The following is a 27,021-nucleotide window of genomic DNA, read 5'->3' as shown; positions in this document are numbered from 1 at the left end:
GCTAACTTGCTTATCAGGTTTACAAAATGCATATTGGATGGACATGAAGCACAGATTACCCATGAATGGAATACTAACCTTTTGTTCTGTATGACTTACAAATATAATATTATTATAATTTAAACTCATTTACAATATGTTCTATACATTTTTAACTTGTCAGTGGAACATCAATTACGTCGAGAGAAAAAAAGGCATAATAATATATATTATATTATCAATCAATCAAAATCACTCTTGGCTATTGAGATACAATCTCATATCTAATTTATAATTGTATCTTTGTTTATAGTGTATTCAAAATTCCAGCATTGATTTATTTATACTTTTTAATACTTGGTCTGGCTGTCTTGGCTCGATTTCGCAGATCTCAATTCCAAATCCCCAACTATGAGTGCCGCTTTTGCTGATGCGGCAATTTGCCTGGTGCCTTTTTTTGTTTCGGTTGTTGTTGTTGCTATTATTATTGTTGGCAAATATGTAAAGAAAAAGAAACTTTTTTGTTTTTTTTTTTGTTGCTTGTGGCCTTCTGTAAATTTGCAAAATTGCTTCCTTATTTCATTTGGCAAATAAACTGAAGCCGGCATATGCCATGTGTGTGACAGAAAGAATGAAAGAGGGTAAGTGTGTGTGATAGCCAATTTTTGAAGGCCATTCGCTGCGGCATTTGGGGCAAATGTCTTTGGCGTGTTTGATTTATACGTCTGCCTTACAAATTGATTTGCAATTGCCATGCGTCTTCGATTCATAAACACACACATAACGTCGCCAAGTCTTGGAGACAAAGATTGGGGGAGACAAAGATTGAGGGAAACAAATACTGGCAACCGCTGATGTTAAACTCAAGAAGTAAGCACCCAAGTAGAGAGCGGGTCGCGCTTAAGCACTCAAAACAATATATATAGTTTAGAAAATTAAGAAAACTTTACTTTATAAAAAAAAAGCCGAGTGTTCTTGCCGAACGCACACATTTTCTCAGAGCTTAATCCAATAAGAAGCTATGCAAATGTGGCCGTTGAGGCGACATCCAGGTGGTTCCATGAACTCATCTACCAAGTTTCTAATGCCAAACACGACAAAGTTCACGCCCGTTGTGTTGTCAGAGTAGCAAAAACAAGAGCAAAAACAAAAGCAACAATCGAGGGGAAACAACAAAAAACCATTTAAATTATATTGAGTTTCTTTTTGTGTAATATTTGGTTGTTGCCTTGCGAGATTTCATTTACATACATATGTTTGTACTTAACACGTGTCGCTCATTTTATTTTATTTTTTTTTCTTGTCTAATTTATTTATTTTATTTTGTTTTCCCTCATTTTTTATGCTCACTGATGTTATGACCGAAAGGGGAAAACTGAGGCAATTAGTTAATGAGAAACCTTTTGCAAATGTTTTAAGCCAAATGCAAATATACACACAGAAAATGGGGGGGGGGATGAGTGGATAGGTGCCGAAAGAGATACGAGATCCGAGTTACGGCGCCTGTAGAAGACACTCGTTTCGTTCTTAATCAAATTACAGCTCTAATTAATTTCAATTGTTGCGGAGTCGGGCTCAGGCAGCAAATGAACTTTGCCCCAACTGCGACGACTGTGGAAGTTGCGCAGCAAAAATTTGGGTCAACATAGAATTGGAAAAGAATTTAGAATTACTACAAATTCTATATATTTTCGAAGTCAATTCAATTCTTAGCTATACTTGATTTTTACTTGAGATTTAGTTATTAAACTAATTGACTCTAAATTTAGTATTTATTCATTTTATTTTAAGTCTATGCCTAATAAATTTCCTTCTGTATATACAAATATTATACATTTTTACTTTATATTCCACTGTGCGTGGATTAAGCAACGCCAGTCGCAAGTTCATTACAAACAATTGATTTGCCAGAACGGCGTAAAACTTGGCACAGGTAAAGCAAGGGGAGACGACGAGGAGTGTCGTCAGTGGTAAGCAAGCAAGCAAGCCGTTTCATTCAAAGGCAGTTCCATATAGTGGTTGTGGATACCGTCAGCGTCGTGACGCCAACTCACAGGGCAACCACATCGACGACGTCAGCGTCTGGCCCTGACCAGCGCAATGTGGTTGCAACTCTAGACAAAAAGCCAAGTCAGCAAATGCGGCTACCTAACAAAAACCAGAGAACGAAGAGAGTTAAAGTGTGGGAGGGGGGAATTCAGAATGAGTATTCTGACTGGATGTTGTTGGTGCTGCGATGGCAGCGGAACGGCTGCCGTAGGGCATAAATAATGAAAATATGCAAGCTGCTGCTGCAGCTGATTGAAACTGAAAGGCAGAGCTAGTCAGACAGCCAGCAAGCCAGGCAGGAGCTAAGGGAGGGACGGGACTGGACGGGACGGCAAGGTAGTGCATGGGAAATCTTTTGAAAAAGGATTAACATTAAAATGTGTTTGTGTGTGCCTGAAAAGTTGGGATACCAGGTTTGAGTAATGTGCGCACATAATGAGTTACAAAGCGCGCTAATGAAGTACTCGAGCTACAGACAATATACTACAATAGCCAAGCCAACTCCAAGTAGAGTGCACACTCTCCCATTTCAAAATGTTGCGCAAATGTTTCATGCCAAATAACTGGGTAGGACAGACAACAATGAGAAAATCTTTAAACCCGAATGCAACTCAGCACTCGCTTCTAAATGAGCATAAACAAACAAAAGCGGGCCAATTGCCAAAACGGAAGCACAGCAGACGCCAAGAACACAAAGAAATAGCAACAAAATGTACACCAAGATGTTGAAGATTGAAACACGCCGTAAACAAAACGGCCGTTGTCCTCAGAGTAGACTGAATCGAAGGAGAGCACATGGAATAGAAAATGCAATTTTTGTAGAAATCGCGAAAATCTCAAATAAATATTTGCTGAATATACATTCATATGGGTCCCGCTGTTCCGGTTACACATAAGAAGTACTGAAGTAATGAAAAAAGTAGTGCTCTTTTTAGGCGTGCTCGACCAAAAGACACTCTGTACATAGGCTTTAAGTTGTCAAAAATTCTGGGTTTTTGAGGAGAACAATTAAATAATACAATTTGTTTATTCTTTATTCCAATCGAGCTTGGGAACTTTCCCGTAACAACGCCATAATAAAAATGTCCGTAAACTTATATTGATAATAAACTCATGCTGTGGTTGATTATTAGCTGTTTAGCGCTGATTTGATTTAGTTGTAGTGCGCACAGTGGTGTTTATATATATACTATTTGTATAGTTATGTCTGTTTGACTGACTGCTCATGGCACTTAAGTTGATTTGATTTGAGCATTTGTTGTTATTGTAACAGCAAACATATATGTATATATACACAAACACATACTCATGCACAAAAGCAACACACACATTTGTTGCTACTATTTCCAATGGTCCCGCGGCGTCTGTGGCATACACGTAATTTGTTAAATAAAACGCAAGCTTGCGGTTATATTTTGTGCTTTGTGCTGTCGTTAACTTTGTCCAACATTGGATCTGCCATTGTTGTAGCAATAATAACAATAACAATGATAATAATAGCAACACAATATGTGATGGCTAATAAACTTAATGTGCGCAAATTTAGCGCTCAATTAAGTCAGACATTTTTTGGTTGATTTAATTGCTGTTGGCAATGTGAGAAATTCCCAGGAAATACTTACACACATACTACATGTATTTGAATTGCGATTGCTTACCTGTAACGAAAAAAAGATAAAGGCAAATTTATGAGATTTAATTCAAAGATAAAATCATTTAAGGGGATTACGTTGAATTGCAAACAAATATAACATAAGTAAAATCTTAAATATTTGCAGAGCAAATCAAACAAATGGAGTTGCATACAGATTTAGAAGTATGATTAGTATATCATGTGAATAATGAATTCCCACATTAGAAACCACAAAATGCCGTTCAATTGTGGTGCAATGAGTTATACACAAAATGTAACATTTGTTTTTAATTAGTGGCATTTTCCAACCTGTTTGTTTCAAACCATTTATTTTAAGATGCATCTTGGGTTAAAATGAGCCAGAGAATGTGGGGTATCGGCTCCAACTGGTACACAAGCACATTGACTAACCTACTGACGACTTAACCCGCACACACATAAATCTTCCTGCGACAGGCGTTCTGGGCTGCTGAGATACGGGCCAACCAAGCAAGCAATCTTAAGACTCTTCTGGCCTTCGCAAAATTTATTATAAAATTCAATCTTTATTTTTTTTCTTACTCTGCCAGCTAGCTAAGCGAACTTTTGCCAACGTGTCCAGACAAATCCGCAGCCGACCACCAACCTGGTCCTCGCAGCGGAAGTTTAAGTAAAATAAAAAGATATGTACACACACATATATATATATATATATGTATTAGAAAAAAGAGAATACCAGGCAAGGTATTTAAATCGCTTTTAATGGAAAAATATGCAAAGCAGCGGCGTCAGCCTACGTAAGCTAGTTGGTCTGCTCGCCTCTTGGGGGCTGTGTTGCAAATCTGTGCGGACTATTGGCCCGTCAGGTTCCAGCATCCAGCATCCAGCATCTAAGAGAATCCCAGTCAGGCCGCCCCTTCATTAAAATTCCAAACATTTTCACTTTACCAAGACGCGCGCACACGGAAATGCTGACACACTTTAAAACAATTTTCTGGCATTCTTCCCGCTTTCTGTGGCAGCAAGGGCAATGTGGCAACGCAGGACATATGACAAACTTGACGTAGCATGTCAAAAGATTTCAAGGCAATTTTCCACTGACAGGGAGAGAGAGAGCAGAGACACCCACAAAAAAATAGAGAGGAGAGACAGACAGACAGCAGACAGCCGGAGTTGTCAGTCAGCAAGACGACGTGTGTCTATGCAGTGCAAACAGTGCTGGGAAGTGTTGAAAACTTTGACTGTACCGTCAAGTATGCAATGGTAATTTTCTACACCATACACACACACATACACACACACACACACGTGCACGCACGCACACACGCACACACGCTCGCAAAAAGTTTTTCGAACAGTGAAATAAATTGAAATTCAATTGGTACAAGAACATTTCAAATTAGAACATTTTTTGTGTAACTTGTTTGTGTGTACGTAGATGTTGATTAATATAAGCATTTGCCCATACTGCAGGCAGTGGAACGTTTACGGAAAGCAGTAAGATTGAGGAAGCTCTAATAAACTAACTGCTATGCATGATATTCTAATTGTTAGTTCATCAAAGATAGTTATTGTCTCAATAACTATTGCTAATCAGCCTAAACTCATCATCATCAAATCACACATGCAAATCATATGCAAACCACACAATACTCAAATAGAAATTGATGAGTGCAACGCGAGGCACATACACAATTACTAACATGTTCCATATGTTAGAAATAAATACTATTTATTTTATAATTAGTTGCTATGCTGTTCACATTGTAAATTGAATTTTGTAAAATATTTTGTAATAATGTTACAAACCTAATTGGCAAGCTATTTGCCTTGGGTCGGGGTCGGGGTGTTGCTGATAAGCCCTATGCATATGATTAAGCTGATTAAATGAACGCACAACAAACGACAAAAGCTGCTTTTAAAACTGTTCAAACAGCATTGAAAAGTGTTGAGAGCCAAAGTGCCACACTGAAAATAGATTCAGTTAAATAATCAAAGGTGCTCCAGTAGTGTAGTTGCTGAATTTCAAACTACAGCAAGGAATAAGAAGACTGCACTCGTATAAAATTAAGATTAAAAGCTACAATGTGTGTGTGTGTGTGTGAGAAAGTTTGTGCTTCTGTTGCTATGGACTGTATCTGATGCTCCTCTTATGGGTCTGCCTCTATGTCTATGTATTTAAGGTGAGTGAGTGTAGAGTGGACTAGAAGAGCACTTTACTGTCTATATACAGCTGTGTGTTAATGGTTTTTTCCTTCAGACGGCAAACAACTCAGATGCTGCAGCTGAGAAGCATTGAATTTGTTGAATTCATTGCCAGGATTACCTGTCATATAGCCACAAAGCACGAGGAAATTAAAAATTTCGCCAGCAACGAGCGTTAAGTGAAAACAAAGCAGCCTTTTAATTTAACAGCATGGCACACAAAATAAAAATAAAAAAAACACAAAAGCTTGAAGCTGACAAGAAAGTGTAGCAGCTGAGACAGTGAGTTCAAGGAAAATAATACAATTTGCGTGCTTTATCAGCGTGACCAAAATGTTTGTTTGACTTTCTTAATTTTTGTGCCGCAACAACAGCAATTTGCATTGATTTTCGAAGGCGCCAATATAAATATTTGATGACGACACGAAACAATTTAATAGCTACAACAATTGCAATAAAATTCATTCTGGTTGAACTTTGAATTGTCGGAAGATTTAATACAAATACAATATAGTAGCTTATGTGTAAACATAGTATTATCAGATTCATAAAAACTGCATGCTGTTGTAAAAAGTAAAATGTTTGCACCAAAAAATAAGTAACCTGCATTGTGCCCCGACATAAATTGCACTGCGGCAAGCTAAAGGATATATATAGATATATATATATATATATATATATATATATATATATATATATATACATATAAATATATATATATATATTTATATATGCATAAATGTATATGTATATGTATGAATTTATGTGCACATTCTCGGGTCATGTAGATGAAAATGATTATCAAAGATTGATTAACGTGTGTCCGTCCTTCGGGATCGTTGGTCGTTTCGGGCCCCCGAGCCGGAGCCTCTCCCGTCGTCCAGGTTAGAGTCCAGACTGGGCACTACAATTCTGTTGGCCATTTTTTATTATTATTTTTTATTCACATACATATTCATTTTTTTTATTTATTTTTATTTTTGGTGGTGGCTTTGTGCCTTTTTTATGGGGTTGACGGCAGAGCGGGTTGAAACAAATGTGTGTTGACTTTGTGTAACTGTTTGTGAAAAGGGTATTTATATGTAGGGATATTCGTAGCATTGCAACTGGGTCACCCGCATTTGTAAAGCGTTGCATATGCGTTAGACAAATGAATTATGAGATAGATGACAGAACTCTACATATTTTTTATGAGAAATTTGAATCTGTTTGAAAAATCGAGGCGTTATTTTCTAAATTAAATTCATTTAATAAAGCTTGCCTATTAATATATATACTGCGTATAAATTAGTGGTCGGCAATCTACCTTTAATTTAGCTGAATATACTTCGTGTATGCACATCATGAATTTTACAATAAGCAACCGTCATAGCAATCAGTTACAAGCTACGGAAACGTTTCAATTGCATTTTATTGATTGAGTCTTTTTTTTAAATTTTTTACTTTGTCGTAATTTTTGCTTTTGTTGCGCAATTCGAACGTTGTCAATCATTTGTCAATTTGGCACTCCATCAAATGAATACATCACTTAAAGTTCTTTCCGCATTTTTTTAAACGTCAATTATTAATGTTATTGTGCAATTTTGTGTGTGTATGCGTGTGTGATAAACCTTCTGCAATCACATGTATAATATTCTCTCATCTCTATATGTATATAAATACATATTTAAACATGCTGGTATATATATTTATTCATTTGTGCAAATTGAAATTCATTCGCTTCGAGTGCCAACAATTTCATCTGTAAAATGTCTGGCAATGATATTATTGTTATTAATACCAATCGAGCGAGTCAATTTTTCATCTCATCCTATAAATCACAAGTCGCAACATTTTTTCCCAATACTTTTTATCCCTGTACTCCAATTTGATTAAATTGAAAAATTGTATGAAACGCGCAATTACACAAATCAACGGCAGCAAAAATAATACAAACAAAAAAATGAGAATATAAATTGAACATGTTTTTTTTTATATTTTTATTACATATCAATTTTTAATTGCATTGTATGTATTTATTTATTATTTGAGTGAGCTCAAAATCAAATGCAGCCCCAATGGCTAAGAGTCGTTAACCAACGGTACAGAAATGCTCAAATTGGTTGTTGGCCTGGTCAGTGGTTTTTGTGGTGCAAATTGTTGAACACTATTAATTAGCACCTAATGAGCACTGATTGAAGCGCAACAAGAGTCAACAAAAAAGCCTTGGAAAAAAGTGGATGCAAAAGATTCATTTGCATTCGTCTATATATATATATAGAAAGAGATTAGTCTAAATTGAAATCGATTTTATGTTCGCAACCCGAAATGAAAGTTTTAAATGAAAATTGATGTAGGTAAATTTAGACGGTAAGCGGTAAATGCAAAGCCCCACCCCCATCCAATGATGAGCTCAGCCTCATTTTAATCCGCTTAGTCTATCAATTTATTTAACAGTTATCGCATAAGCAATGACAAATGGCAAAGCATAGCGTTTATTTATTTGCATAAAGGTATTTTAATCTATTCAGTTAAGTCACATGGATACTCTATTTATATTTAGTGAATAATTAAATAATCAAAGTAATTTAAGTCAAGTTTGAGCCATTTATATTCTGTTTTAAATTTTTTTAAGGTGATTATCTAATTATTTAATTAAATTTAATTAAAAATTTAATATTTAAAGTGATAATCACATACCTTGATAAGAAAGTATTTGAATAAATGTTTATATATTTCATCAAAAATTCAACAAGTTTATATACATTTGTTTTATAAATACATTCTCATCATATAGTATACAAATTTATTTTTATAATTGTGATTATTATTGATGGAATTTGCTGGATTGCCTTTTGTTTATTTGAATTTTTTTTTGTATAATTTCAAGAGAAATCTGGAAACATTCTTGCATCCACGCATGAGCCCATTTAAACTTTTCAAACAAATCCATTTCATACTTCACAACCCCTGCCTCAACCCACGCAAAAATATAAACAACGACCCCAAAATGTTTTAATTAAGCTCGCGCCACATTCACTGAAACAATTAAGCAAAACGATGCCTAGACGCCAGTGTACTAGGCGGGGTCGGTCGGTTAGAACACAGTCGTCGTTCAGTGCTAAACAAAATTAAACTAATTAAAATATTTTGGCACATAAATCAACAGTAAAAGCGACTTCCATACGCACTTTCGCCACTTTCGCCCACCCTTAACTGAGACTGTTATGTGGAGCACACACTTTTGAGGGAGTTTTTCTGGCGGCAATCCCGCCGTTGACAAACTTTAGTTAGTTTTAGCACCAATTTTAATGCGGAAACTTTTTTTTAGAGGTGGGGGCGAGAGCATTTTTGCCACTGGCACTTGGGCTCAGCCTTCAAGGCAGTTGTTGCTGTTGCTGCTGCTGCTGCTCCGGCTGCTGTTTGCCACTCGCTGTTTGGGTTGAATGATTAGCAAAAGTTTTTTATTTTCTCTGTCTGTCTTACTTAAAATTCAAGCAGAAAATTAAGTTTTTCAATTTTATTTTGATGCCCGTTGAAGCAATTTTGTGGGCAAAGAACGGTATATTTTTTCAGCATTGTTGCTTTTAGTATGTTTTCAGGGAATTTGTTAGAAAAGCGAAACGATTACCATTTTGAGCATGGCACTAGAGCAGCAAATTGAATGAAAAAACCAGGAGGTCCAAAAAGGTCTCCAGGTCACTTTGAAGTCGCACAGATAAAGTACTGGCACTGAAGTTAACTACTTTTGCCATCAGGTTTAAATACTTGGATTATTAAAGAGCAAATAATCTGACAAATTGTCTTTGTGTAAGAGATAAAACTTGCATTTCGTGAGCCTCTTGCTTCACGTTTATCTGGCAATCTTAGATGTCCACCTTAAGCCTCTTAAATATTTAGGTTAGTTCAGCGGCGAGTCTTAAATTGTGTCTGTGCCAGATTGTTACCGATTGCCATTGTGATCTCTGATTCCCTGTAATAAAGTTCTGATTCACGTACAGTCGCCCGATTAATTTGCTTTGAATACCCCAAAAATCTTTAATCTTTTATCGACCCCTTCTCATAGTATAGGTTCGTTGATATATTTCATTATTAATCTATTGTCTGTGCTCATATTTCATGGCTCGCTTATTGAGCGCTGATAAGCAGCCTCCACGAAAGTTTCCTCCCCACCCACACTATTTCTAATGCAGTGAACGTGGACATGTCATAAATTAGGGAAAAGCTCGTCGCCTCAACGATTATGTCAAACATTGTGACAGTAGCGTCCTATCTTATTGATGATGCTTATCGATGGCGCTCTGACAACAAATGTGAGTTGGATGTGACTTGACAGACAGACGGCAACGGCGATGTGTACTGAGTAGAGGCAGAAAGATTTTGATTAGAGACCAAAACGAAAGATGGATGTGTTTAAATCACTTTTCTGCTTTTTCCACTCATATTTGCTGATGATAACCGGGCATTAGGCACAACTGCAAAACTGGAGTGCTAGAAAGCCCATTTTCAAATAGGCCAGGCGACACTTAAAAAAAAAAATGCTACAAAATAGGGAATTTAACAATTTGTCAAAAGGTGAGTTTTAGAAGGCATGCATATCTACGCCTATCTAAATGAAGAATAAACTTTAATATTTACAATTATTCTAGCCCCGAAGATGGGGGTATCTAAATTGATGTTTACTTTAATTAAAAATGTACAATTAAAAAATACTAGATGATTTCTTTTAAGTACTCAACAAAAAATCATACTATTTCTACACATTGGTTAGATTTCTCTGGCTTCTCTATTTAAATATTTTTTTGCTGAGTGCAGTCCGCAACGGCAGCAGCAGCAGCAAACAAAAGGCGTTGCGTAAAAACGAGAAGTGGAAACAATTTGCCAAAGCGTCGAGCGCTTGGTTATAATAACAGCAGCAACAGCAGCACTAGGAACAACAACAGCAGCAACAACAGCGGCTGCAGCATCGGCAACAACAACTGCGAGTCATTGGGGAACTGGGTACATGCTGGCAAACAAAAGGCGTCACGCAAAAAGAAAGGCCCGGAAAAAAATTAGTGCACAAAAAGCAACAACTTGCGAACGGTGACTGCCATCAAGGTAGACAAATATGCAAAATGAAAAAAAAAAAACTCACACACAAAACACAACAAAAAAAAAAAACAAAAAACGGCAACTAAAAAGCTTATGCCCGGCAACTCTCTTAGTTTCCTTTGCTGCCACTCCCACTCCCATTCCCTCTCTCTCACTCTCTCTTCGTCTCCCTTTTTCTCGTTGTCGTCGCTGAAGCGCACTTCATACAAAATGGCGCCCACATGGAAGCGTGCGATTTGCCGCAATTGCGTATCATTAATTTGCGCTTTAGTTGCCGTTGCTATCCTTCTATAACACCCCCTCCCCCACGCAACTCGTACCTTTATCAGCCCCTCCACCATTCAGTCGACTTTTGTCCGCCTGTCGTCGGTCGGTCTGTAAAATGTTCATGACTGCAACGCGGCGTATGAGCAATAAATGTTGTACATACATGCTCAAATACACACACACACCCACAGGCCCACACACATACACACACAGAGAGCAAACGTCTCGACACAAGTCAACAACTAAACTGAAATGACTGCGGCCATGTGTCTGTCTATATTCATGGTTTACACGTTGCGCAGATATTGCAAAAACCCTAATCATGGTAAACACTTTAAAATTGAACAAATATTCGATTGATTTTTAAATGTTATACAAAAATAACCCATAAGTATTCGAAGATGTTTATCATTGAAGATGTTTATCATTTAGAAGATATTTTAATTGCAAATCAAAGTACTTGAATCGTGAATCGTTGTTGCTTTTAATAGCGAAATATTTGATGCTAATGGCTTAAAATCGATACACTTCTAAGTGATGAATAATTACGGTTTGCTTCAAGTTCTTAATGGGCATAAAGTATTCATAAACGCTTCAGTTGTTTATTAGTTCAAAATTAATTAGTATTTTCCAACATTTTTTTGCAAAAACAAAATTATGAAGATTATATGAATATGCAGATACCCACGAAATTCACAAAATCAATTTGCATAAACATTATTTATGTCTATATCGTAGCAGTTAAATGGGTGCATGTGTGTGTGTGTGTATGTGTGTGTGTGTGTCGGTGGATTTTGGTACTGCGGCTTGTCGTAACATGACTAGAACATTTACGGCGACAAGCTCAACGCCTTAGTACTCATCACAATACCCCCTTTGCACGCCCTTTTTAACTGCAGTAAGCAAATGCAAACATTGTAAAATGATTTTCAATATTAAACAGTATGAGTGAAAGAGTGACAGAGAGAGCCTGCTGCTGTTGTTGCCACAGAGTTTTTACTGCTACGAGTGCTGGGCCTTAATGCCGCTTATGTTGCAGCATTATGGTCGCTTTATTTAGTATAACATTCCATGTTTCCATCGCATATGCTTTATAAGTCCACGTGTTGTTTTTGTTGTTCCATCGGGTTTAAGCCCTGACGATTGTTGAATGTGAGCTGTGCTGTTGTGGTGCTGTAAATTTAATAGCTAGCCAGTGTACAGCTGAACTTAAACAGCATTTAACATCAGTGACACTCACATATATACACACATGTATACTACAAACACATACACATACACACACTGTGTGTGTGTGTGTGCGTCTGTTTTTAGTTTAAGTGCATGTTTTAGGCTTTGAATTTAATGGGTTGGCAACAAGACCATATCTTAAATTGTTATGGTCTCGTACTTAAGTTGGAGTTAAAGTTATTTTATAGCATATCTAGGGGGGCTATATTTTTTAAGGTTGTTTTAGTACCGTTCTATAACTTTTAGGTTTATTTTATTAGCTAGATAAAATTGGTCGAAGTAGAAGAATCAAATTCAGTTTGGCTACAATTTAAAACCAAATTTAAATAGTTGTAAGGCACATCAATTTAAACAGTTCCCTATTCCTGTAAAGATAAAATGGTCGTACCATAAATATTAAAATTAATTATCAGAAAAGCTTAAATATAAAGCAATTTGCCAAATTGAAACGAACCAATCAATTGAAACTATTAACAACCAGACAGACATTTTAATTCAGGTCAATCAATTTGCATCCATTTAAAGGAACATCAGCTGCTGGCCTTTCAGGAGCTTGACTAGCCGCAATTACAAGCCAACGTTATCCTCTGGAAATATTCTAAACGCCGCTTGACCATTCCAATTATTTTAATCGAGTGCCAAATAGCTGACGGACAGAGTGGAAAAAGACTGAGATGAAAAAAACCAAAATTAAGAAATAGCCTCAAGTCTAAAAATGGCCGAGCGGAGGAAATTATAAAATATATTTTCATTATGCGAATGGGGCAAAATAATTATGCCAAAAGTCGGCGAACAGCGGGAAGGGTAGATAGAAAGAGGGAGAGAGAAGGGTGGATGGTGGAGGGTGGAGGGCATTGGGCAGTCTGGATAAGCGTGGTTGGTCTCCGGTTCACTTGAGCAGCTCGTTGAGCTTGTAGCTTTTGGTACAATTATTTCATGCTCATTGCTAATTAAAACTAAATTGAGTGCAGACAAATACAACGAGAGTGAGAGAGAATGCGACAGAGATAGGCTCGACACACACACACACACACACAAAAACACTCACTCACACACACACACACACAAAAACACTCACTCACACACACACACACACAGTTAGTTACATTCCATGTGCGACTGTATTTGCGGTTGGGGGTAAAAAGCAAATGCATGTCGCCAACGTACGGCTTAAATTATTAAAATGTCATAATGCCTCCGCGACTTTACCACCCCCAATGCCCATCCCCCTCTCTAGCTAATGAGAAGTATGTTTGTATGTATGTATGTGTACAATTTACACTGTATGTCTATACATATGTATTTGTGCATCTGTGTGTGCGTGAGCTCATTACATGCTGTCACGTAGAAGACTCTGGATGGGGCTCACAAATACTGGTGTGTATTTATGGCGTGTGTACATGTGTGTGTGTGTGTGTGTGGGCGGTCGTATGTTGTAGTAGTGAGCAATGAATTTTTAATTGCCAACTAATTATTTGCAGTTCTTTAATTGAAAGCCTGAAAGCCACATGCACTTTGAATACCCTTTTCTTCTATGCATTTACTAGTTGAATACTGTGCAAAGAACGAACAAAACAAAAAAAATTGCCATAAATGTAGCAGGCAGCTTTGGAAGGCAACAGCAGCAGCAGCAGCTGGCTCCAAGTTGGGGAGTTGGATTTTGTAAGGGAAAACGAAGTAAAATCTTTGGCTAATTGCAAAGAAATCAAGCAGCTGTGCAGCCTGTTTCCTGCAACTGCTTAAACACTTAAGGATCCATTTTTTAAACACTGCCTGCTCGGCTTGCTCTCATTATAAATGTATTTAGGCTTTCGAGGGATTGGACATATAAGAAGTAGAATAGTACGTTTCTAAATAAACATTAACGTGTTTAACAAAACCGGTTCGAAACAAAGCTGTTTTTCGTGTCCATATATATTAAAATAAGCAGCACTTTAAGCTGATTCGTACTAAATTTCGTTTAATAACTATTTAGACTGTAATCAAGCTTTAGAAATGTTATTAAAATAAATTCTAAATCTTTATTTATTTATTTTTTCGTTACAGTTGTCGGCTTAGTTTAAGCCAAAATTTGCTTTTGCCTCACAGCCATCCATATGGGGCGTTCACGTCTAGACTCTGGACGCTGGCATTGTCTTTGTTTTCTGAACCGGTCTCGGTCGTCATCATCATCATCATCGTCATTGTCATCATCAGTTGTGCGTCATGCCGACTCAGACAGACCATAAAAAGTAATGCAGCTAAGTACAACTCGATTGTTGTTGTTGCCAATGAGCGCAGCAACAATAAATTGTGCAATAAATCAATAAAGAACAATAAAAATAGAAACAACAATCATGAGTGACTATTTTTCAACAAAGAAAACCTTCTCGAAATGTGTTTAGCTCCAGATCCTACCAGTAACTAGTTACTGCAAAAGCCTAGAACTGTTCAAAGTAACGGAAACAGAGTAAATAACGTCATCGCTTAACTGTTTACTGCAACTTATTTGCTTATGAGTTTTGCTGATGCATGTCCTTCCAACCAAGCATTTTCCCCCATTTCCCAGTTGGTCTAGACTTCATTTGTGAAGCTCAACTTTTACATATGCATAATTACCTTATGCCCCAAATTGGGGGCACCTTGAACTTGTCGTTAGTTTCGACGGGTTTAGTTTATTTTCAGCCGAGGAAAATAGACCAACAGTAGGAAAAGTTTCTGTAGAGTTTTCAAGCAATTTATAAATTTGAGTAAAAAATGCTAAAGCTAATACAATTTTGCATTTCTTTTCAAATTATATAAAACATAAGAAAAAAAATGTGCTTAATTTTTAGAAGCTAAGCACAACTAACAAATATTTGCTGACAACTTCAAAGCATTCGCGTTGGAAGCAACTACTTTTCATATGAAATAATCCAAGATTCTTAGGGCATCTAAGCTGCGGCTTTGCCTCACTCCTTGCCACTCGACTTTGTTTGTTGTACTTGATTTTTTTTTTTTGCGTTTATTGCTCAAGACTTTAAGCCGGCCGGCTTGTCCAGTTGTTTAGTATTTCTTCTTTTTTTTCTTCTTGTTTTTCTTTACATTGTTTGTTTGAGCAAGCGACGGCAGAGTTTTTCGCCACCTTTCTCGCTCCAACTCGCTCTTTTTTTGGTTGTTGTTGCTTCACTCGCTCGGCTTGAGTTGGTTTTTTTTTTTTTGTGGGCTTGTTTGTTTGGCCTTAAGCAGGTGTGACTTATATATAAATGTGTGTGTGTCTGTGTTGTGTGTGGTTGTTGTATGTATGCGTGTATTAGTGTTTCGACTTGATTGTTGCTGGTTTTATTATTTGTTGTTGTTGTTGTTGTTACTTAATCGTGTGTGCACAAGTTATCGTTTGCTCTTGAACTTGAGCTCAGCGCCAGCAAAAACAAACAACAACAACAACAATCCAACTAAAGTAAGAAAAAACTATAAAAGCAGAAGGTAAAACTCTGACCAGAGATCAAAGGTGTCTTACATTGGTTTTTTGCATACACTAATTGGCCAGCTCTTTGCACCTATTTTACTCGCTTTCCCCATCTCCCTCTCTCTCTCTCCCTCTCTCTCTCTCCCTCTCTCTTTCTCTCTCTCTCTCTCTCTCTCTCTCTCTCGGCCTCTTTTGAGCTCGCAGCAATTATTAAAAGGCAGCCATTGGCGACATGATAAACGATTTCCGCTATATTTCCGACTCCCCGGGGACGTCCTTCTCGAAGGGTTGTCACAGGGGCAATGGACTCAACAGCTGCCGCCACCCAAAGAGAGAGCGAAAGAGAACCAAAACCATTCCCTCTGTGTTTGCTCAGTTCTTCTTTCCTTTTCCACGTGGCCCACTTCACACGGCGCTTCATAATTTGAACGCAGCACACAAATTGTCCTCTTGCCTTGTTTACAGTTTGTTCGCTGACTGCTGAGAATCGCCCAGAGGCCATCAAGACCAAAGGGGAGGAAAGCAGGTTAAACTCAGCACAATAAAAAAAAAAAAGTGAATTGAGCAGAAGGCAAAGAAAGAGTAAGCGAAAGAGCTCAAAATGGAAATAAAGAAACATTGAAATTGGTTAAAAGATTTCAGCATTTATAGAAGATATTAAGTCCGTAATATTTCTGTAAGTCATTTAACTGTTATTACTTGTGTTTCCTGATTTAAAAATAGTTTTTTTTCTGTTTAAATTCCGTAGAAAATTAAAGTGCATATCTTTAGTATGACTGCAAAGGGTCTTTATTTATCGCCACTCCTTTAAGATAGTTGCTCTTACTTCTCTCTTAATCTCATTAAATGTTATAAGTTATACATCATATATATATATATACATATATGTAGATACATAGTGTATGCAAGTATGTGTATGCATGCACACATTTATTATTTTCTCAGTCAAATTGTCGCGTTGACGCCAAGCAAATGAGGAAATGCTTACTTTAATTTTTATTTATTGTTTACAATTTCGGTCGTAACAAGCTGAATCGCTCGACTTCTTCTGTCTTATCCCCCTCTATCTCTCTCTCTCTCTCTCTCGTCCTCTTTCTAGAAAGCCACTGTTGTCTTCTTCTTACGCTTTTGACGTTCTGGAGCATGCAGATGCATAATGCGGCCACAGGTCGCCAGAGGCCGCCACATTTAACAAATTGCGCTGCACACATAATAAATACATATGTGTATGTGTGTGTTAGTTGACAGTTTGTGTTGCGCGGGCTTCAATCGGCTGATATATCAAGAAAAATAAAGAATTATTTGTGCGCCACATTTCACTTGCCACGGCAATAAAATTCCAAGCAAAAATAAAAAAAACAAAATGCTTTTTATTATTTTGTGGGTATTTCTGAAACAACAAGCAAGAGAATTTGCATAACAAACAGCAATGGCAAGGAGAGGGGGAGGGGTCGCCTATATTTGATATTTTTGGCATAAGCGCAAGAGAGAAAGGAAGAGAAAGAACACAGAGAGACAGAGCGAGAGAGAGAGAGAGAGGAGAGCACATTTCACATGTTTACCCAAGCGATGACGTTATTGCCCCATCGGGTTAATGCACCGCAGTCGACGAGATTAACAACAAATTAGGGCTTACCTTTGTCAGTCGAAGAGGGATTCAGTGTTTGTGTTGTGGAGCCGACGGACTCCTGTTGCTGCTGCAGCTGCTTCGATTTGCTGCTAGCGGCGATTGCGATAGAAGCCAGCAACAACAACAACAACATGGACAAACTCGCTGTCGCCGGCATTTTGCCGGTGCTGCCGCGCTGCCTGCTGCGCTGCTTCTGTTGTTATTTTTGTTGCTGTTGCTGTTGCACTCACACACACACACACAAACCGACACCAACACAAACTCGCAACTAATGCTGAAAATGTTTTGTGTTTTGTTTATATATTCAGCATTTTAGTGCCGCAATTTGTGGCAGCGATATATAATTTTTTTGTTTACTTTGTTCGGTTTTTTGTTGTTCTTTTTTCTCTCTTTTTGCCGCGCGAATAACAAAGATATGCACACATACACTCACACACACCACTCACACTCAACACACACACGCATCAGAATACGAGTAGCACCAACACAAAGCAAGCAGCGAATTAGGCACAAGGCTCAAACAAACAGTAAGCACTGCGCTGCGAGGACATACATAAATATTTATATTTATTTATTTTTTACTTCATTTTTATATATTATTTCTGCATTTGTATGTATTAATTATATTCAGGTATTTTTGCGTCGGCGTCTAGAACGAAACTCGCACGCCGCATTCGAACCACACGCAGGGAAAACCGTAAGAAGACTGAGTAGAAAAACACTGAGATTCATGCGGGCATCAGTTGAGAAGGTAACGCATTGCGCAGCTACATGCTGAGAACATCAAACAGTCCGAAGTGTGACGTCACACATGTAGACAATTCATATCTAAGTGCTTACAAATTGCAAACATTTAGCATAATTGTAATTCATGTTCAGTGACATCCAAAATGGACGTATCAGCTATTTTTATATCATAACAGTGTTTTATTTACATTTTTAAAAGAATCAGCTGCACACCGATATTTTACCTCGATGCCTCATCCCTAACAGCAAACAGATTGTTTTTCTGCAACCCTATTAGCTGATTATTAGTGAAGCCCTGGTCTATACTCTGTTTAAACAACAGCAGGCGGCGCCAAATTCACATATATAAAAAGATCCAACAAACAAATTCAGCATACGGCTTTGAGACGCGTTGCTGTAAGCTACAAAATAACACAAAATTTCTCGTAAAATTTTAGTTTTCGAAACGCAATAATCAAAATTAAATTTCTGTTTGATAATGTTGCCCCAGCTTCTCGTGAGTAGAAGACAAATTTCTAGATGCATTTCGATTGCATAATTAGGAAATGCAATTTTGTTATGAGTTTTATTAACAGATGTGCCGTAATATGGTACGCTCTCTGCTGCCATTGTCCTGGCGACGTTGTGCATCCGACTCCAGCAATAGTAGTACCAATGACGACATCATTGTGGACTACGATGGTCCCGATTTGCCATTGCCCGAGTATCCAAACCGGCCCAATGAACCTTTAGGCATGCGCAAGCAGCGGTAAGTGATTGATTGATTGATTGATTAATTGATTGACTGACTGACCAACTCCACCCGCTACACAGCTTACTGTATCAATCACGCAAGCGGGGCATGCTGGAGAACGATCTGCTGCTGAGCACCTTTGCCCACAAGTATCTCAAGGATTTCGATGAGGACGAGACGGCCATCTACGATGAGCTGATCAACGGAGTCAGCAACGATTGGGATATCTATTATTGGGCGACGGGCGTGAAGCCAACGCCCCCACAATATGAAACGGATATTATGGAGCTGCTCAAACAGCACGTCAAGAACACGGAGAAGGTCGCCCGGTTCCGGCAGCCAGAGTTAACCTATTATCTGTAGCACAACTAATATTCTCAACAAGGCAACAAAGAAGGAAGAACCTTCTGTCTGTCTTGGGTATAGTTGTCCCCCCATTTCCGTCCTCTTGTTATTAGTCGTAGTCTACACTCATTATTTTTCAATGCTTGACAAATTAGAACATAAATGCATCTTGCTGCAGTCAAACACACAAAATACACACACACACACACTCCTCATACCATTTACCCAAAACACTTCCAAACTGGTTGTGCTTTAGTTGCTGTTCACTAGGAATTCTAGATAATATTAACTGTTATTATGTTATTAAATGATTAATTGTTGAATAACTCTATTATGTTTAATATCCATTTAAAAAGTCAAACGAATCACTGAAATCTATTTAATATCAATTTAAAAATCAAATTGCTCGTCGCATTTCGAGTATCACTAAATATTATTGTATTATTTATTTATTGTTTACAAAGAAGAAAATAATTTATAAACTTTCATGCGCATAACTAACAACGTTCAAAGACCTTGTAAAGGGCAGGCAAGCTGGTCAGTTCGTAGAGGTGCTGCTTGAGTCGTACCGGTGGAAGGAGAAACTTCTTGAAGCTTGGAAAGAGGACGTGCTCCATGTGCCAGTGCTGGTCACGCATATCGCCATCGTCCTGCCAGTCCAGCTGGGCATAATAGCGCGCCGTCTCGCGACAGAAACTCTCGAAGCACTGCGCCTCCTGCTCCCAGTCCACCTCGGTGGCCAGGCGCAGCAGATAGATGGGCAATTGGGCGCGACTGGGCACATGCTGGGGCAACAAAGCTGGCAGGGATTCCAAACAGCCCTCCGGCGAGATCCGCAACGAGAAATACTCTCGCATTATGGGCGCCTTCTCTTGTAAAATGGACACCGCATTCGCGGCCAATTCTGCTTTGTCCCCATCCTCGGGCAACCAGCCGGCGGCACGACTGTCCAGTGCAATGAGCAACAGCTGCTGCAGCGGCAGTGCTGGCACCACTCTAATCTCGCCACAATTCTGGAACTCGTAGACCAGACGCTGATAGTACAACTCCTCGCTTAAAGCGCACGTGTTGCACATGTAAAGATGGGTCTGGTGCTGGAAGAGTGCATGCCGCTCATCCACACAGCCCACGTAGACGAGCTGCTTGAGGATGCTGCGCAGTTCGATGTGGCACTGGCGCTCCACACGCTGCTGCATATCGAGGACGCTGGTGAGGCGTACTTCTTTCGATTTGCGCGCCGCCGTCACCCGAAAGCTCTCCTCCTGCGATGCTGGCGGCGTCTCATTGCCCGAGCTGGCTGACAGGCCTGAATCGCTCTTTTCCAGTGGCCGAAAGAACTTGTCCAGCTTCTGCTCAGTGGCATCGGTGCGAACCATTTCCTTATCACAGCGCTGCGTTTTATCTAGTGTCTGGGTAGATGTCTCCACCTCCGTGGAGCCTGGCAACTTGAGCTGCTTGTAGAAGCTTCGGGTGGCATTACTGCCCAACAGTTTGGCCTCCACCTGCAGCTTGATGCGCTCAATGATCTCGTCCTGGTAGAGAAAATGCACTTCATGCTTCGTAGGATGCACATTAACGTCCAGATTTTGTGGCGGCATCACAAGGCTCATATAAACGAAGGGATGCTGGCCACGCGGCAAATACGTGGTATAAACACCATCAATGGCCGCTTTGAGAGCTGCAAGCTTGAGAGGATTAGCAAGATAATAATTCTATTAACGCCCACTACTCACCTGGTGATTCCACGAGGCGATGATTGATGAACAACAGCAGCGTTGATTTCTTGGCCGCATAGTTCACCTGTGTCAGCTGACACTGCAGCTCAAACCTGAACATCTCATCCTTGTGACTGAACTCCATCAGCTCCTTGGCCACAGCGCCGCCATAAATTGCGCGTATATTTTCCGTACGTGAGCTGCACGCTTGTGTCTTAAGTGTGGGCTGTTCGCCCTGCTTGCGCAGGACAAATGCCACTTGGGGATTGTGTACAGCATATTTGGCAAGCACGTCTGAGATCTTTTGGAACTCCTCCGCTGGCGATTTGAGTGCCTGTCGTCGCTGTGGCATCGTATAAAACAGATCCTCAATGGTGATGATGGTGCCTTGATTGCCGGCGCATGGTTTGGCTGCATCCAGCAACTTGCCATCCGAGTAGGAGGCTTTGTAGCCGCATTTTTCGCTGGCCGTCTTCGTTTGTATGCTGAGGTGGGCCACATGGCTAATGCTGGCCAATGCCTCGCCGCGAAACCCAAATGTGGCGATTTCCGTTAGATCCTCGAACTTGCTCAGCTTGGAGGTCGTGAAGCGTTCGCAGACAATCGCCAGATCTTCTTTGCGTATGCCGGTGCCATTGTCCTGGATTTGCAGCAATTTCAGTCCGCCAGATTTAACATTCACCTGTATATGACTCGACTTGGCATCCAGGCTATTCTCCAGCAGCTCCTTGAGCGCATTGGCCGGACGTTGTATTATCTCACCGGCTGCAATGCGATTGACGACAACCTGGTCGAGTTTCTTTATAACACCGGGCTCCCCCACCATGGCGCCAATAGTTGCCTCACTCTCAACAATGCATTGTAAACAAACTAGGGACGGGAAATCGATATTTCAGCAAAACAATGTAAACGAACTAGGGAAGGGAAATCGATATATCGATTTATCGTATAAGTGCTGAACTTTTCTGGTATTTTTTTCTTTCAACAATTAAATTCTTTATTAACTCATTGTTAGTTAAACATAATAAACTTCATATAATATTTTTCGTAAAGCATGTGGTAACTATGGCTATTTTTGATTCGAGAACTTAACGAGAACTTTCAAGATTCTTAATCTTAGCATTATTTGTACTGCATTGTGTTTAAAATTTTAAACTTTTAACGGAAATGCTAGTTAACTAATACTATAAGTAGTAAACTGGTGTATGTGTGTGTTTGTGTATGTGCGAGATTAAAATAACCATTTGCATTTCAAGCAGATAAAAACGGAAATGCCCAAAACAATGGTTGTATATTTAAATACACTGCGCACCTTACGCCTTTTGCGCTCTGCGATAATCTCATTGTAGTCAATATAAAGAGGATTTTTTGGTGGACTAAACGAACCAAGCTGCAAGCGAGAGATTATTAATGAGATTTACAATAGTTATTATTGAGACATTCTTACGTATTTAACCGTTTGACTTAGATCGTTTATAACGCCGCGATATGCTTTCAAATTGCTCTGTAAGTTGGCCAATTGCAGCTCCGTTGGCCGACCAAGTTTGCCCTTCAGCTGATTCTGCATGACGAACTGAAGCGATGCTTGGATGATCACCAAATGCTGCAGATGATTGGCGGTGATCATCAGAATCTCATAGAAGCTGTAGAATTGCATAAATATTATAATACTGTAAATGTTTTAAATAATTTCAATTTACTTCTCCATTTCATTCTTTTTAATGCGAGCAATCGATTTCGTTGACCAATGATTCAGATGAAAGCTAGAAAAAGATTTTTTTAATATTAAAATTAATATTAATACTAAGATGTCGGGTATTCCCCTTAACCAGATACTCACTCTAGTATACCCTTCATGATCTTGTTGCGATGGATGGGAAATTGAATGCCAATGTTGGCCAGCTTCTGATCATCCATATTAAGAAATTCGGCCAGTGAGATTCGGGATTTGGCAAAATGTTCCAGCATATTGGCCATATTGATGGAGTTCAGTATACTACTCAGCTCCTGAAAGTACTCCGGACAATCGGTCTTCAGGAATATCCGGGGCACATGATCCCGCAACGTGCTGTAGGCCAGGAACTGCGACGGAACCACATAGCTGGCATGTTCGTGCGGCAATAGGTCCAGCAGATCGTAAAATCCATGGAATTCGGCGACCTGTTTGGGCGTATAACCTTTGCCATTGGCCAGCTTAGCATTGACGCCCGACTCGATCAGCAGCTTGACAATATCCGCATGATTGTTCTCAATGGCATGGAAGATGGCCGTGCAGCCCTGATTGTCGATCGCATCGAAACTGACCTCAGGCAGCAGGATCTTAACAACACACGTGTAGCCCTTGCGACAGGCGCACATAAACGGAGTCATGCCATATTTATCGGACACGTTAATCACAGCACCATGTTGCAGCAACAGCTGCACGAGCTTCTGGGCGACAAACGCACCGTCCGTCGCTCGGCAATCGCAGGCGCACATCAGCGGCACCACGGAGTTCACATTTTTGTTAACGTCCGCCTTGAGCTCGGCAACGAGATACTCGGCCAATTCGTAGTGTCCGCCATTGCAGGCGTGGATCAGCATCGTTTGACCGTCGCACATGGGATTATCCACTGGGAACTTGAGTGCAACGATTTGTTCGCGCACCAGCTCCAAGTCACCAGCGGTCACAGCATCGTAGAGTGTTTGTTCCGGCTGCACATACGGCGTAATCTTCTCACGCTTCATCTAAATGAGAATATTTTTGATTTGGCAATAAAAGGGAATGAAATCAAAATCCGCAACTCACCTTTTCTGAGAAATAAAAACCATCATAGCTGCTGTCGTCCGAGTCATCGGAGTCTGGCGGTGGGCCGTACGTATATTTAGCTGTCATTTTGTTGTACTAGTTCTCTAAATCATATCAATTTTTGCTATTAAAAAATTGCGCAGTGAAAAGTAAAAAACTAAACAAAATGGCAAAGCTGGGAAAGCCGTGTGACCAAAGCCGGCTTAGCGAAAAATGTGGCATTACTCAAAACAACCAACTTTGTTATGGTCACACTAGGCGGCTTAACTGAAACTGGCACTTGAATTATGTATAGAATTAAATTAATTACGATAGATTTATATTTAATTTCATGTTTTATTACAAGTATTTAGCCGTATTACTACTTCTTTTTATTATTTTTGGCGAAACGCGGCCCACCAAAGTTTTTGCCCTTGTTGAATTTGTTTTTGCCCGCCTTGTTGGTCAACTTCACATTGCTAGTTTTCTTCTTGGCGGCAATTTTGGTCATCTTTTTGTGGCGATTGGCTTCGGATCTGTGGTGGGAAAGACAAAATTTGCAGATTATTGATTTATTAATGAGGAGAACGTTGTTGCTACTCACCGCAGACGCAGTGCACCGCCGCGACTGACATCAGTTAGATCGTTGGTGAAGGCGGATTGTCTTCCTTGCCGCTTCGGTTTGCTTCTGTCAGCATTGGAATACTTTTGCACCTCGGTGGCTGCACCCAGTTTGCCTGGACGCTTGCGTAGCTTGGCCATTTTGGCGCGTACCAGCGAAACCTTTTCAATTTCCTTCATGGCGCGCTCCTTGGCAAGCTGCTCGGGCGTTTTCTTACGAGGTTCCTCCTTCTTTTTCTTGTTGCGCCTGGCTTCCACCTCTTTGACAGACGGTCCATCCTCACCATCGCCTCCATACTCGGCTCGCTTGCGCTTGCCACCGAATTTACCTTTACCCGCTGCTGCTGCTCCTCCTGCTGCTGCTGGTTTCGCCTCATCCTCGGTGGAGGTCAGAGCTAGACGGGCTTTTTCATTCTCGCGCTGTTGCTTGGTCTGGAACCAGGTGCGTCTCTCATTCGGCTGGCCGAGAAGTTTGCGTTCCGTTTTCGATAGCTGCTGCTCCGTTTTGGCCAGCTGTCGTTCCGCCTGCTCCTCATCAAGTATGTTCTCTACAAAGGCAAATGCCAATTGCCATTCAAAACTAACTGCAAAGATTGGATGTGGACAATGACTTACGTATCTCTGGCTCCAAGGCGGTGAGCTTATTGCGATACTTATCAATGATCTCTGGTGGTATGATGCGATTCTTCACACTGCTCTCGGCATTCTTGATAATGTCCTTGACAATTTTGCGCTCCTTCTCCCCAGCCAGGGAAACGGAGATGCCCGCTCTTCCGGCTCGGGCCGTACGACCCACACGATGGATATAGTGCTCGGTGGTGATGGGCATCACGAAATTGATGACAGTCTTCACGCCGACAATGTCGAGACCACGTGCAGCCACATCGGTGGCAATGAGCACATCGATTTGCTCCTCCTTGAACTTCTTGAGCGACTCCAGACGTTGCTGCTGTGTAAGATTGCCGTGCAGCTCGCCGGCACGCACGCCCAGAAGGCCGAGCAGGATGTGGAGGCGATGCGCCTGCTTTTTGGTCTGCACAAAGACCATGCAGTGATCGTGGAAAGTGCGACAGATTAAGCTAGCCAGGATGGGCTCGCGATCGCCCTCCTTATCCTCGCGTATGCGTATAAATTCCTGCCGTAAATTGAAGGCCACCTGTTGATTATTGTTGACGAACACCTTGACCGGCTTGTCCAGCGAAACGGCGGCCAGATCCTTGACCTGTTCGCTCATCGTCGCCGAGAAGAGCATCGTCTGGCGTGTCTTGCAACAGGAGTTGATAATCTCCTTCATTTGCTCCGCAAAATACTCATCCAACATACGATCGGCCTCATCCAAAATGAGCACCTGAAATTTATTTAAAACATTACTTTTACTTCTAATGGAATGCCAGGATTTGTTCGAGTCTGGTGAATGGAAATCAGCTTGCAACTGCGCGGCAGTTGCAAGTACCAGAAACTTATCCGCATAGCTACGAGTAGCTCGGAGCGCAAGGATTGATATTCATCATGCTTTGACTCGTCTTATTATGCCAAAGTAATCCGATTGCTTACCTCAATGGAATCCAAGCTGAAACTTGGTGTATTCTTAATGTGATCGATCAGGCGACCCGGCGTTGCAATAACAATATCCGGATTTTGGCGAAGCACTGCTTCCTGGGCTTTCACATCGAGACCACCGATGGCCAGGCCGACATCGATGCTGGTGAACTGGCACAGCTGCTTCGTCACCTGGTAGACCTGGGCGCCCAATTCACGTGTGGGCACCAGCACCAGCACCCGGGTGATGGCCTTGTTGTTCAGGGGTCGATAGAGCAGACGCTCCACTGTGGGCAGCATATAAGCAGCCGTTTTGCCAGTTCCGGTCGCTGCACAACCGCAAATGTCGCGACCCAACAGTGCTATGGGTATTGTGGATGCCTGGATGGGCGTGGGATATATGTACCCAAGGACTCCAATGGCGCGCATGAGCGGACGCGACAGATTCATTTGATAGAACGAGGTTATCAAATCGTTGGACTCCACAGTATCATCGAATTGCATTTTCTCGCCTTCATCTTCGTCGATGTCGTCGTCCGCAGATTTCTTCTTCTTCTTGCTCTGTTTCTTTTCGCGCAGTCGCAAATTGTCATGCTGGAGCTCATCGTCCGAGAGAGCAATCTCATCATCATCGTCGCTCTGCTCGGCGGCAACGGCTTCGGCACCGCCACGCTGCTGCAGACGGGCAGCGATCTTGTCGTCTGTCTTTGTGCGCGCCTTGCGTTTCACATACTTCATCAGATCATCCCAGGTGTCCTGATTGTACTCCTTCACGGAGGACACAAACTCGAATCCCTTCTCGAATTCGGTTACCTTTTTGTGCCGCAATTTCGTCGGTTGATACTAAGCCGGAAAAACAAACGATCAATTTCAGAGCTGGCAATTGTACTACGTTTCGGTGTTTACTCACTTCTACTTCTGCGTCCGAGTCCTCGGATAGATTCTCTACCTCGGCATCGTCCTCAATGGTGCCGATCAAGTCCATATTTTTAGTTGCGCCCATTTTTAATGCGCGTGTTTACAATTTTAAGGCCCAACACGTGTGCGAGTGTTGGAGATGGCACATATATCGCTCATCTCTA

General features: G+C 40.5%; 5 protein-coding genes and 1 long non-coding RNA gene across 8 annotated transcripts in view; 2 read left to right on the top strand and 4 right to left on the bottom strand.

Moving 5' to 3' along the window:
• The window catches only part of LOC6559056 (low-density lipoprotein receptor-related protein 1), a 55,063-nt gene extending 37,224 nt beyond the window's left edge, over positions 1-17,839 (bottom strand). For both annotated transcript variants that reach the window (XM_032735185.1, XM_001985886.2), the window contains exon 1: positions 17,479-17,839. In XM_032735185.1, the coding sequence (XP_032591076.1) occupies positions 17,479-17,629 (151 nt within the window). In that variant the 5' untranslated portion in view covers positions 17,630-17,839. The remainder of the gene's footprint in view (positions 1-17,478) is intronic.
• Positions 5,675-14,851, top strand: LOC116805101. 2 transcript variants are annotated; one of them, XR_004365027.1, is made up of 3 exons: positions 5,675-5,823; positions 5,901-6,127; positions 14,462-14,851. It is a non-coding gene; the product is annotated as an uncharacterized LOC116805101 (long non-coding RNA). The 2 variants fall into 2 exon arrangements; XR_004365026.1 differs by lacking the exon at positions 14,462-14,851 and having other exon boundaries at positions 5,901-6,179.
• Positions 17,840-18,512: 673 nt separating the features above from the next.
• Positions 18,513-19,623, top strand: LOC6560202 (succinate dehydrogenase assembly factor 2, mitochondrial). The gene is made up of 3 exons (XM_001985883.3): positions 18,513-18,715; positions 18,795-18,967; positions 19,033-19,623. The coding sequence occupies exons 1-3, from the start codon at positions 18,698-18,700 to the stop codon at positions 19,313-19,315; spliced, it is 474 nt and encodes a 157-aa protein (XP_001985919.2). The 5' UTR covers positions 18,513-18,697; the 3' UTR covers positions 19,316-19,623.
• Positions 19,624-19,727: 104 nt separating this feature from the next.
• On the bottom strand, positions 19,728-21,878 carry LOC6560192 (DNA mismatch repair protein Mlh1). Its single transcript, XM_001985882.2, has 2 exons — positions 21,031-21,878; positions 19,728-20,975 (listed from the first exon to the last, which is right to left on the bottom strand). Exons 1-2 carry the CDS (start codon positions 21,836-21,838, stop codon positions 19,795-19,797), a joined length of 1,989 nt encoding a protein of 662 aa, XP_001985918.1. The 5' UTR covers positions 21,839-21,878; the 3' UTR covers positions 19,728-19,794.
• A 105-nt stretch (positions 21,879-21,983) lies between these two features.
• On the bottom strand, positions 21,984-23,989 carry LOC6560191 (ankyrin repeat, SAM and basic leucine zipper domain-containing protein 1). The gene is made up of 5 exons (XM_001985881.2): positions 23,801-23,989; positions 22,853-23,739; positions 22,713-22,775; positions 22,460-22,655; positions 21,984-22,402 (listed from the first exon to the last, which is right to left on the bottom strand). Exons 1-5 carry the CDS (start codon positions 23,885-23,887, stop codon positions 22,244-22,246), a joined length of 1,392 nt encoding a protein of 463 aa, XP_001985917.1. The 5' UTR covers positions 23,888-23,989; the 3' UTR covers positions 21,984-22,243.
• Positions 23,990-24,097: 108 nt separating this feature from the next.
• On the bottom strand, positions 24,098-27,006 carry LOC6559167 (probable ATP-dependent RNA helicase DDX27). Its single transcript, XM_001985880.2, has 5 exons — positions 26,850-27,006; positions 25,955-26,782; positions 25,016-25,748; positions 24,384-24,948; positions 24,098-24,315 (listed from the first exon to the last, which is right to left on the bottom strand). Exons 1-5 carry the CDS (start codon positions 26,940-26,942, stop codon positions 24,162-24,164), a joined length of 2,373 nt encoding a protein of 790 aa, XP_001985916.1. The 5' UTR covers positions 26,943-27,006; the 3' UTR covers positions 24,098-24,161.
• Between the last annotated feature and the right edge of the window lie 15 nt (positions 27,007-27,021).

The sequence above is a fragment of the Drosophila grimshawi genome, unplaced genomic scaffold (genome assembly GCF_018153295.1).
Source record: "Drosophila grimshawi isolate 15287-2541.00 unplaced genomic scaffold, ASM1815329v1 contig_1367, whole genome shotgun sequence".
Lineage (NCBI taxonomy): Eukaryota > Metazoa > Arthropoda > Insecta > Diptera > Drosophilidae > Drosophila > Drosophila grimshawi.
This window is presented reverse-complemented; position numbering and strand designations above follow the sequence as displayed.